Consider the following 13,253-nt stretch of genomic DNA (forward strand, 5'->3'; position numbering starts at 1 on the left):
TTAAACATAAAAAAATAACATAGAAACTGTCTAATCTATATTAATTATTTAGTTGTAAACAATAGTATATTTTATATTCTATTGTGAAGGAATAAAACGTATTCACTAAGAAAAAAATCTGAAGAAATCAGAAGAGTCATTTATAAAAGTACAAGAATTTTTTTAAGGTCTTTCAATATTTTGTTAAATTTCTAGTTTTTATGTATACGTATGACTCTGTTTGAGCTCCCTTTTGAAGTCATCCCTCGCCCAGAAAAGGTGCACTTTGTAAGAACATCGCAGCCTTCAGAAAGTTACATTCATGTCAAGTGTCATCAAGAGATATGAAAAATCGAAATTTCTTTTTTGTAATGGCAGGCACGCAACGTCATTGCCGGTCGAGGACAAGTGAGCACAAAAAATAAAAAACTTTTCTCGGTTCCACTGCGACGTTTTATCTTCCTCATCAATTTAGAATTTTTTGGAAACCTTGTGTACCTTCCAACCGTATGCAAACACAAAAATATTTGCCGACGACGCCAAGAAACTGTCTCCCCTATTCACACAAGTGTGTTTTAGGCGATGTCAACAATGCTTCCGATATGTGCACAGGGTTGATAAGGCTCGACACACAGCAACAGGACTGTCTTAGGTAAGTCTCAATGTCTCAGTCGACAGGAAGTGGAAATGGCAATTAAGCTCATCTTGCATTTCTTTCTAGTCAGGCATCGGTTCAGTGGCTAGAGGATAGTCCTATTTACCGGTCACGTGCGAAAGACGAGCAATATGCGTGCACGCGCACCTCACCCCCGAGACACCACGAGAAAAATACTAAGGTAGCCAGGTACAATAACTTTCGGATCCACCGTCTGACGCATGTAACTAGCGTTTTTAACAGGACACATTGCACGACACGTTTGAACAAAGCAGAGATCTGTATATACAGTTCTGTGAACAAAGTTAATCCACTGGCGTTTGTAAAAGCCTCTTTCACAGTTCTGACGTAATTTCCCCGCTCCCTGTTTTGTCCCTTTCCCTTTCAGACCCTCTTTTACAATTCCACTATCCAACTGATAACACGTAGTCTGGTACCCACTGAAAATACCACCCGCATTATCCCATTTGCACAATGATGAAACTTAAGAGAATTACGAAAACATAACTTACAAGCATCTTGTATATCAGTAATTAACCAATGATGGACATAGAGTTTTTTTTATAAAAAAAACCACAACAAAAATATCAAATTTGTGCAATCAGTATTATTCAATTAAATATTTATAAAACAGCTATACTTAACACTTCGTGCTTACATTACTATTACAAATACATGAGACTGATTTTGTTAGGCGTTTTTAGGAAGGGATTTGAGACCGCTGTTTAAGGAAGTTTACACCCACTTTACATGGACTTGCGCAATATGCAGTAGATTCGGGGTCATGTGTGACAAGCAAAGTGACATAGTTAACAACTTTGTTTGGTTAAGATTAAGAGTGTGGTGGACTGTTGATTAAAAGATCTGTTAAAATCTGTTCAAGCTCTGCTTCTGACGTTAAGAAACTCTGTGTAGTCACTCTGTAATCTTTCGCAAGTGACAACTTTATCAATAATGAGGTAATGCAACACGTGATGTTTCTCCCGGTCAGTCGTATCAGACACCACTGGGTACATCAAGGTGACCTACATCAGCAAGTAGCCTTGAAACGCCGGGTTGTTATTTAGTTATTAGTCTCAGTTCTGAGCCACGCGCACCTTTAGTGAACCAACAATCGTTAGAGGTGCCTGTTGCAAGACTCACTTCAGATTCCCAGGACAACAACAATGTCCACTGTCCTGACACTACTGTGTCTCTGTAGCCTCACCTTGTGGACCACCACGGATGGCAAGGTGTTGACTCCACAACTGACTTCCAAAATTGAGGAGTTCGTGGAGAACCTCATGCAGTGTCGTAAAGGGGTCGGACTTTCATTGGCCGTCGTCAAGGGTAACGAGACCTGGACTCGAGGGTTCGGCATGGCCGACAAAGCCTCCGGACGACCGGTTAACTCCTCCACGTTGTTCGGCATCGGCTCTGTGACCAAGGCCTTCACCTCAACCTTCCTGGCCATGTTGATTGAGGAGAGCCAGGGGTAAGTAGATTGATTATTCACGCGAATACAATGGGAAACATGTGAGTTAAACAGGGAGGCTGCGGGAACATTTGGCAAAAGTTAAGATATTTTTTATCGAACGAGCACTATGAATTTCCGGTTAAGAAGGATTGTGACCTGATGGAGAAACATTTAATTGTGCAATATTTAGCCTAATGTAAGATTATCCATACAAAACATACATATATAATTGACCGATTAACACATACACATGTACATACATATATCGATCGTTTGATTGATGTATATACATACAAATATAGACTGATCAATTGATCGATTGATACATGCACATATGTATACATATATTTTTCTAAATTAATTTGTTTTGACTTGGGTACGCACAGCTCAATAAGAAATAATATTTTCATAAATATTTGTTGAATAGTCAAGCAGAAATAGTGAAGCAGATTCGAGGAAATAGTTTTTGTTACTGTTATCTGAGTTCCTTTACACGAGTCTCGAATGTTTCATAAGGATAGGGTTTATTTAAGCCCCTTCATTAGTTTTCTTCAGTATTTACACTCAGCCCATACGGAACTTACATTGCAGAAAGTACACATGGCAGACTCCGATCAAAGACATCCTTGGCAATGACTTCAAGCTGGGAGACGAGTACCTCACCAGTCACGTGACAATCAGGGACGTTCTGCTGCACAGGACAGGACTATCCGCTCCCCTGACTCCCTTATTCGCTGGATTCCCGCCTACAGTCACCAGAGAACAGTTTGCAAAGTGCCTAGTTATCCCAACAACCTACTTAAATTTCACACACACACACACAGACAGAGCTTCTATTGCCATTTTGTGGTTATATGTATTGCAACATAAACAGCAAAAATCTCTAGAATATTCTATTCCTGTTACATTTCACTGTGCAGTCAGGATATAATTACCTACTAAGACTACAAATTAATAACAGCAAAAAGATAATGATGACGATGAGTCGTAGAATGAAGAGAAAGAGGTGGAGAATAATGATTTTGCTTCAAAACAGTCCTTTAGAAAATACAGCTTTATCGCATGTTTGAGAATATCAATATATGTGGCATCTATAACTACAAGCAGCGATCATGTAACAGTGTATATTATGTCTTCTTGGTGTGTCCATAGCCTACTTCAGTATCTGCCGATGTCAGGACTATTTCGTGACGAGTTTAACTACAACAACTGGATGTATGCACTGGCCGGGAGGGTCGGTGAGGTGATGGGTGGAGCATCCTGGGAGGAACTTCTACATCAACGCATCTTTCAGCCTTTGCAGATGACTGACAGCCGGGTCATCGGATACAATGTCGAGGTGGATGCCGACATCTTCGCCTTGCCTTATGTTCAGCTCAGGAATGAAATCGTGCTGTCCTGACCCGGTGATTTACAAGTAAGTGATAAATAGACTGTACAGTAGGCAGTACGATCAGTAAAGGACAAGGCGAGTACAACATATTTTCTTTATGATTGGGTCAAGTTAATATTAAAATAAGAATTCCAAAAATATGAGTACAAAATTACGCCTAGTTTTCAAGATATCAGCTTTCAAACATCGGCATTTTCACCTTCTACTAGTAAAGCAGAAGAAAATTACTCTCCTATACTTAAGAGGTTTTTTTTTACGAGCTAGTAGTAGTTGATCCAAACCGATATACTGATAAAGTTTATTTTATTACTGTGTCACGATATTACCTGTAGATAAAAATGGTGTATAAAGCGTCGATGCTGCACATTTGGTGGTTGATCTTTAAGGTGTTTTTTTTACCAGAATTCGTAAATGGTTTAAAACTCGTGCTTTTGTACATTTGGCACTGCTGTGGGAAGAGCTCTTCGTTTTACTGGAAGTCCTAAACCTGCTTATACTGTATAAGTGACTGGATAACAATCATTTTTAAAACATTTTGAGCAAATTATTGAATAGTAGTGGAGACAATTCACGTTTGAACAAAGCAGAGATCCGATCTGTATATGCAGTTCTCTGAAGTTAATCCACTGGCTTTTGTTGCCATTATCTTAAGGATTTTGTAATGAGTACAATCTGAGTATCGAAGAGACCATTCAGTAACATAACACTGTGTTCTGGTCTGTTTTCTTTACTATCGGTCCTGTTTAGCTTATTCCCTTTCGTCACTTCCTGTTTACTAGACAAATCCAACTACGATTAAGAGAAAAATATTTCTCGTACTCTTTGTCATAAAATATCACCGTCCACCGGAATATGTTTTTGTGATACTGTATGCTCTCTTTCCAGCGATTTTCACTGACTGCTCGCGTTGTTCTTTACGTCCGAAAAATAAATTAAAAACCAGTTATAATAAAATTTACAAAGGTCGATAACCTGCATATTGGAAATCTTGTATCATGCAATCTTATTTGTTTAAGCATCGATTAGTTCAAATTATTACTTCTTAAAATTAACCTTTTTGACATTTAACCTTAACATGATGCGAAAATACGGCGAAACACATCCAGGCACACACACAATATACATAAATATTTGTAGAGAAAAGCTGTTACTCATCAGGTAATCAAACTTGAAAGTGAAGCAAAATGTCCACTCGTCCTCTCGAAACTAAAAATTCCTGCAGTATACATCCAGACGAACCTGCTGGCGCGATCGCTTCTTCGGCAGACGACATGGCGAAGTGGTTGTCATGGCACCTACAGGGAGGAGTGACGTCAGACGGTGACGTCCTTCTCAATAAGACAACTCTCCAAGACATGTACACACCACGGGCGATCATCACTTCTCTCCCCTTACAGAAGTCAAGTATCCAGTCACCTATGAGACGTTTGGGTATGGTTACGCCTGGGTCACGTCTTCTTATAGAGGTGAGTATAGATCACGTCTTCTTATGGAGGTAAGTATAGGTCACGTCTTCTTATACAGGTGTTTGCGGGTTACCTCTTAGTATACAGGTGTCCGTGGGTTACCTCTTCTATAGAAGTGAGCCTGTGTAACTTCTGATAGAAGTGATATGCTATGGATTCTTTGAAGGCTCCTCTCCCATTACTTTCCTGAAATCTTGTCTGTCCACACTCCTGCCCGAACCCTTCGCTCCTCATCGGACTCTCGCATTCTATCTTTTCCCCCACAAAGACAGTCACATACGGACAACCGACATCCTCTTGATTATTTCTCTGAACTGCTCTTCCTTTACGTTCTAGCTAGACAACTCCGCTTCTTGACTGATGATCGTCTCCTTACTCCTCCTGTCATCAAAACAACAACATATGGCCACAGGATTTTTAGTTACTGTGCAGCGAAGCAATGGAACTCTCTCCCTTTCCATATCCACCACCTACCCGCTATTGAATCCTTTAAACGTGCACTGAAAAGCACCTCTTCCGTAAACATTACTCCTGACAACCTTTCCCATAATGCTAGTCTTTGTCACATCCTTCCTTTTGCAGTATCATGTTACTCTCAGTTATTATAATTGTTATTTAGTTCCTCTTTGCGTTTTCTGTTTTTGATTTTATTCTACGTTAGTACTGTTAGCACAGGCTTCTATGGTGCTCATAGCTGAGTGAGTAAAGAGCGGACTACGTAAAACATTTGAGTGACACCCATACCTCGTCTATTTGTAACCTCCCCTAAATATTCTATTTCTGTTGAATAAAATAATGTTTGACAAATATTGTGTTCTTTATAATTATTATTATTTACACACATCTACCCTGTACCTCGCCTAGAGATGCTAAATGCTATAAAGTGTAATGCTGTCCACTGTCAACAGGCTATCCAGTGATCTGGCATAACGGCGGACTCTACAGTTATCTGACCTACTTGGCTCTGTTAAAAGACCTTGATCTTGGTATCTTCATCACCACCACTGGCTATAATACTCTAAATGTGACGACTACCTTCCAGGAGATCATATTCTACATAACTGATCTGTTCCTGGAGAAGAACCTTGGCTTAATACAACAAACGCATGCCAGTTTCCTCAGCCATGGGTCAACACTACAGGTCAGACACCTTCAAATGATACAATTATTGTCCCTGGAGACATCGAAAATCCTCAAGACTTTGTGGGACAATATGAGAACAGTTGGTTGGAAACATTGTCGTAGCTCAAAATGGAAGCAATGAACTGTTAGTGACCTATGGCCGTATAACAGGCAAACTACATAAGACGAAAGACCGCAATGTTCTTATGATGGAGATATACGGTCTGTTTGATTTCTATGCACATCCAGGAGATAGTGTGCAGTACCTTAACATGACCTTTACAAGAGGAGATCAGAATGTAAAGTACCAACAGCTTCTGCTCCGTGCAACGACGGAAGATCCAGCAGAAACTTTGGTTTATTCGCGAACAAATGTTTCTGCTCCTACAGGTGACACACTCATCGGGCGTTAGAGATGGTCGCCTTATTTACTGCTGTAATGATTGTTCAGTATATTTTGGTACAGATTCTCGTGTCTACAAGTCTATAAAAATGGATGGAAGAAACACGTAGAAGGAATTCTATATTGAGCATTTTAGTGACCTGTCATTCAAGTAAACCCAATATATTAGATACCGTATCCTTCGTGTTCTTATTCAAGTAGTCTAAGTGTATGACCACACCACAGACTTTATCTTAACTATGAAGAAAATCCATCCTTATTTAAGTAGTCATAATCACACAAGCTCATGGGTTTTATTTATTTTAAGCGTGTAACAACAAATAATTTTATTTTTTGTTTGATTTTTAAATGCGTTTGCCAGTTTGTAATGTGGATTGATTGATAGGATAGTTGATTCTTGAGTATATTTCTTCCCTATATTCGAAGGTGAAAGAACAAGGTGTCTTGTATCGTGTAGTAACTAAATGAGGGAGCTTCCCTTATTTGATTTTTATATAAATCGTATGAAGTTTTTGTATAAATTCACTGTATTATTATTGGTTCTGTTTCTGTCTCCTCGTAATTACAGCAGACGTAGAAGTGAATTTATGAAGTCGTAGGGTGTGCGTAAAGATAATAATGGGGTGCCATTTGTGAGTAATGGAAAAATACAAATTCAAAACTGGTCCTGAAAGTGATTTTTATTTTTACAGAAAAAGTTATGTTCATAGAACTTGACACAGTGTCTGATGAATTTTAATTTTCTGTAATTTTTCGTACTGATTACATCCATTTTTTAAATTCGATTCTTTGTATTCTATGAGATATTTCTAATGTTTTCTGCCCGATACTGAAACATTGACACATGAAACGTGATTGTGTGTTTATATTATGTATTAGTGCTTCTTGTTCAATCTGACAATAATTATTACATTGTAGTATACAATTATTTTATATTATGAAACAGTCGTAACATAGTCAATTACTGATAGAAAAATAAATTCTACTATACAGTATAGTTGTTCCGTAATATTATTTCTTAATATGTAATGTGCAAATGTGGCAGTTTTATGACTGTCAGCAGCGGTGATAGTAAAAGGTTTGACAAATATTTCTTTAGTTAGAATTATTTGTTTATTGACATGAGAAAAATGATAATAAACTCAATTTTGGAAGTCAGTTGTGGAGTCAACAGCTTGCCGTCCTCGGTGGTCCACAAGGTGAGGCTACAGAGACACAGTAGTGTCAGGACAGTTGACATTGTTGTTGTCCTGTAGAGACAGGGAATCTGGTTAGTCTTTCAAATCTTTCTCTAGTGCCGATAGCATGCGCTTCCAAATCTTGTTGCTTTCCGCAAATGTATGTGGATTTCTTGGTTCGAGGCTGAAACCAAACGGTATCAGCGGTTAATCAACCCGCTTTATAATGCTAGCACTTGCTGACGCATCCACAAACTACGTAGGTCACCTTGATATACCCGGAGGTGGCTGATAAGCTATGTCTACAAGTCTCACCTGGACTAAAATCAGTTTTTGGATTACCTCAGTAATCAGCCACCGCAGGGTACATCAAGGTGACCTACGTAGTTTGTGCATGAATCAGCAAGTGCTAGCATTATAAAGCGGGTTGATTAACAGCTGTCACCGTTTGGTTTCAGCCTGGAACTCTACATACATTTGCGGAAAGCAACAAGATTTTCAGGCACATGCAATCGGCACTAGAGAAAGATTTGAAAGACTAGCCAGATTCCCACGTCTCTACAGGACAGCAACGATGTCCGACTGTCCTGACACTACTGTGTCTCTGTAGCCTCACCTTGTGGACCACCGCGGACGGCAAGGTGTTGACTCCACAACTGACTTCAAAAATTGAGGCGTTCGTGGAGAACCTCATGCAGTGTCGTAAAGGTGTCGGCCTTTCGTTGGCCGTTGTCAAGGGTAACGAGACCTGGACTCGAGGGTTCGGCATGGCCGACAAAGCCTCTGGACGACCGGTCACTTCCTCCACGTTGTTCTACATCGCCTCAGTTACCAAGGCCTTCACATCAACCCTCCTGGCCATGTTGATTGAGGACAGTCAGGGGTGAGTAGATTTACTGTGCGCGCAGGGAAAATGGATTATCTATCTTTCTTTCTTTTTGCAATTTAGGCATATATTTTAAATTATTATGTGATGACATTTTAAGGCCTTGAGAGTTAAACAGAGAGCTTTAGGAATACTTGGCCATTCTTTAAGATATTTCTTCACTGGACAATTACTCGATATATAGTTTTGGTTACGAACATTTAGATCGTGACCTGGTAGAAAAATATCTAGCTGTGAAATTTTTATCTTAAAGGAGAAGTGATTTATATCATTAATGGATGATAATTAACATAAACGATTAGTGTCTTTCATTGTGTGTTGACAAAAGAGCTTGGATAAACCAACTGTGACCCTCCACGACGAAATGAGTCTTAAGTCGGAAATTTGAGAATGGCCATATTGCATATTTTTAAAAGGTACAGATTCTGAACTTTCTTTTGATACAAAATTTGTTCTTCTACTCCTAAGACTGAGTGAGTTGTAAACGTTTGAAGTGTGAAAGTACGGTGGCGGCCATTTTGAGAAAAGCGGGTTCAGAGATTAGCGTCTAGATGGCCGACCAGGTTTATTAACTCAAAAACTTTTGCAGACAAATTTTTTGATCGGCTAATATTTGAATCGTTCTTTAAAGAAGTTGAACATACAGACTGTTGGCTCTCTGGCAAGGTATAACACGATGGGGTTATGACAGGGAAACAGTATCGAAACAGCGTTTGAATTTCGTAGAAACTGTTCCGCGCGACTTAAGACTCATTTCGTCGTGGAGGGTCACAATTAACCATAACCCTGGAATGGTAAAAAACAAACAAACAAAAAAGATGTAGAATAAATAAATCTTGAGGGCTTAAATTATGATTAATTATTGACAGTAATGGATCTACTAATTTGAAGCATAGACTGCCTCCCTACTGATAAGAGAGTCGCAGTTATTCATACATACATCCATACATTTAACCATAAAACACATATTTATATATGAAAAACTACTTTAAGCAAGACTAATCAGTCTACAAACAGATGTGCATACATATATCAATCAACTGACGCTTGCACATAGATAAAACTGTAAGGCTAATTGATCAATCTAGTGTTGCACGGCTACATATATTTCTACAAATAAATTTATGTATTTACTTGCATAGGCACAGCTCAATAACCAATAATATTTCTCTGAGTATTTAACAATGAACTAATCGACCAGATTTGTGTAAATGCAGTTTCCTACTGTTATCAACAGTTTGTTTAAAATATTTTCGACTGTTGAATATGGATTCATACTACTGAATCCACTATTTGTTAATTTTCTTCAGTATTTATACTTACCCCATACGGAACTTACATTGCAGGAAGTACACGTGGCAGACTCCAATCAAAGACATCCTTGGCAATGACTTCAAGCTTGCAGACGAGTATCTCACCAGTCACGTGACAATCAGGGACATTCTGCTTCACAGGACAGGCCTGACTTCTTCCGGCATTGCGTTATTATCAGGATTCCCACCCACAGTCACCAGAGAACAGTTTACAAAGTGCCTACTTAATCCAAAAACCTACTTAAATCTGCGACACACACACAGACACAGACACACACAGACACACAGAACTTCTATTGCCATTTTATGCTCATATGTATTGTAACATAACTTACGCAGTAGACATTCTCCTTAGTTACTCGAGGTACGCCACATTCTACTCAGTAGTCATTCTGTAGTGATCTACTAGTCACACGCTTTAAAACAGGATAATGAGGAGAGGGAGGAGGAGGAGGAGGAGAAAATACAACCTTATTACAAGTATGGGTATATTAGTGACATGTAATTACAAACAAAGGTCAAGTAATAGTATGTATTGTGTCTAATGATATGTCCACAGCCGACTTCAGTATCTGCCGCCATCAGGACTGTTTCGTGACAAGTTTAACTACAACAACTGGATGTACGCACTGGCCGGGAGGGTCGCCGAGGTGATGGGTGGAGCATCCTGGGAGGAACTTCTCCATCAACGCATCTTTTATCCGCTGCAGATGAATGACAGCCGGGTCACCGGGTACAATGTGGAGGTGGATGCGGACAACTTTGCTTTGCCTTATGTTCAGCTTAGGAATAAAATTGTACTGTCTGACCCGGTGATTTACAAGTAAGTGAGAAATAGTCCATACTATAACATTACTATCAATACTTCAGTCCGAAAATTACTCCTGACCCCAGTTAAAATAAAACCTCTAAATGTCGGTAAATGGCAAGTTGGAAATCCGGTGTCAAAACTTAATAGTTTTATGCATCGACTAAGCACGGCCATTACTGCTTGAAAGAAAATCAACCTTCTTGTAGGTTGCCATATCATTAAAATAACACACACACACAAACGTACATTTTTTTCTTCCAGTAATCACATCTGTGAAATGTCCACTCGTCTTGTTTACAAATAAAATTTTCTCCAGAACACATCCAGACGAACCTGCTGGCGCAATCGCTTCTTCGGCAGACGACATGGCGAAGTGGTTGTCATGGCACCTACATGGAGGAGTGACGTCAGACGGTGACGTCCTTCTAAGTACGACAACTCTACAAGACATGTACACACCTCGCGTGATCACGTCTTCTCTCCCCTTACAGAAGTCCAAGTATCCAGTCACCTACGAGACCTTCGGGTATGGTTATGCCTGGGAGACGTCTTCTTACAGAGGTGAGTATAGGTCACGTCTTCTTATACACTGAGTTACCCGTTGGTATACAGGTGTAAGTGGGTTACCTGTTGGTTTACTGGTGTACGAGGGTTAGCTTTTCGTATAGAAGTCAGCCTGTGGCTGCGTCGAAGTAGCTACGTTTTCCTTTCTGGCGCGAACGTGGGAACACTTATTACCAGAAACTTCTGGTATGCGGCATTAGGTTTAATAAAGTGTACTTAGGCATTTATATATTATTTGTTAATTTTTGTTTTGGTCTGTTGATTAGTTTATACTGGAGTGTGTGCTGTTTATATATTGCTTGTGGTTTTCTTTAATTTAAATATTTCTTAAAATTTCAAAAACGCATATATTTTGATATTTAAAATACAATTCAAATTATATTATCTGACCAACCTTCAAATGTGTCGTCAAGCGATAGTGTTCAGTATATTGTAAATGTATAATAGTGCCCAAAATGTTTTTATGGAATATGTATGCTCATCGACTAATACGGGATCAGAGAAAGGCAGCAGAAGTCAGTTGATAACATGGGGATTTTTATAATTAGAATTTTTACTCAAGGCAGAGCAGTCGTCCCTCTTTGGGGTAGACTCCATATCATATTTTCTCACCAGAAACAGTGTTACTGTGGTGATATGTCGCTGTGTGTGCAGTTTTTCTATCAGTGTTTTGTTGAGACCCAAGCTCCACTGCAAAGACATTGAAGTTAAAAATGATTTGCCTTAAGATATTTTCTCAATGCTTCCTAAGGGTGTGCTTCTGATTTGGTGAAGAGAAAATAGGAAAGAAGAATCATCGGCTGATGTTTAATCAGACAGTGACCGCCCGCGGTTCCCTCCTTTCAATTATCACCTTCATTATTCACAATTATCCACATTCTTAACTTACTAGCCCGTCATTAACATCCACGATTCTGTGACTTTATCTTTGCTTCAATCCTCAGACGCCACCACAGCTACAACTACTCAGTAGGTGCCTTATCTCCCCTCTCGCTCCTTATCTAAGCGGCAGTTACCTCCCTTACCCTAACCTTCACGTAATAAATCCGTTTTGTTGCTATGGTGGTCTGACATACAGTGACTTACATCATGAGTAATGAGCAAAGTATGAACATTATCCAATTACACCCATACCAGTCCGTTGTGTGATCTCTCATACAACTCAATAAAGCCATATTTGATATTGAAAGCAAATATTTTTCTATTATTATTTACACCCATATACATAACCTGTCTGTCGACTATAGCTAGGTAATTACCATAAACTGTTTTGCTGTTTATTGTGAACAGGCTATCCAGTGATCTGGCATGACGGATCATTTCTTAGCTACAATACTCACTTGTCTTTTAATAAAGACCTTGATCTTGGCATATTCATCGCGTCCACTGGTGATAAACCCTCCGAGGTGACGTTTAGCTTCCAGGAGATTTTGTTCTACATAACTGATCTGTTCCTTGGAGAAGAACCTTGGCTTAATACAACAAACGCATGCCAGTTTCCTCAGCCATGGGTCAACACTACGGGTCAGACACCTTCAAATGACACAAATATTGTCCCTGGAGACATCGAAAATCCTCAAGACTTTGTGGGACAATATGAGAACAGGTTGTTTGGAAACATTGTCGTAGCTCAAAATGGAAGCAATGAACTGTTAGTGACCTATGGCCGTGTAACAGGCAAACTACATAAGACGAAAGACCGCAATGTTCTCATGATGGACATTTATGGCCTTTTTGAGTTCGTAACACATCCAGGAGATAGTGTGCAGTACCTTAACCTGACCTTTACAAGAGGAGATCAGAACGAGAAGTACCAGCAGCTTCTGGTTGGTCAAACAGAGACTTTGGTTTATTCGCGAACAAATGTTTCTGCTCCTACAGGTGACACACTCATTGGGCGTTAAAGATGGTCGCCTTATTTATTGCTATAATGATCGTACGGTATATTTTGGTACAGGTTCTCGTGTCTACAAGTCTATGAAAATGGATGGAAGAAACATTCATGCATTATAGGAGTTCCACATTAA

General features: G+C 39.4%; 2 protein-coding genes across 2 annotated transcripts; both read left to right on the forward strand.

Moving 5' to 3' along the window:
- Positions 1–1,421: 1,421 nt before the first annotated feature.
- LOC112558783 (gigasin-6-like) lies at positions 1,422–7,658 on the forward strand. Its single transcript, XM_025229446.1, has 5 exons — positions 1,422–2,108; positions 2,682–2,864; positions 3,243–3,507; positions 4,706–4,949; positions 5,858–7,658. Exons 1-3 carry the CDS (start codon positions 1,801–1,803, stop codon positions 3,490–3,492), a joined length of 741 nt encoding a protein of 246 aa, XP_025085231.1. The 5' UTR covers positions 1,422–1,800; the 3' UTR covers positions 3,493–3,507; positions 4,706–4,949; positions 5,858–7,658.
- Positions 7,659–7,886: 228 nt separating this feature from the next.
- Positions 7,887–13,162, forward strand: LOC112558780 (penicillin-binding protein 4-like). The gene is made up of 5 exons (XM_025229440.1): positions 7,887–8,535; positions 9,885–10,067; positions 10,411–10,674; positions 10,979–11,223; positions 12,517–13,162. Exons 1-5 carry the CDS (start codon positions 8,345–8,347, stop codon positions 13,128–13,130), a joined length of 1,497 nt encoding a protein of 498 aa, XP_025085225.1. The 5' UTR covers positions 7,887–8,344; the 3' UTR covers positions 13,131–13,162.
- Positions 13,163–13,253: the final 91 nt, after the last annotated feature.

The sequence above is a fragment of the Pomacea canaliculata genome, linkage group LG3, assembly GCF_003073045.1.
Source record: "Pomacea canaliculata isolate SZHN2017 linkage group LG3, ASM307304v1, whole genome shotgun sequence".
NCBI lineage: Eukaryota > Metazoa > Mollusca > Gastropoda > Architaenioglossa > Ampullariidae > Pomacea > Pomacea canaliculata.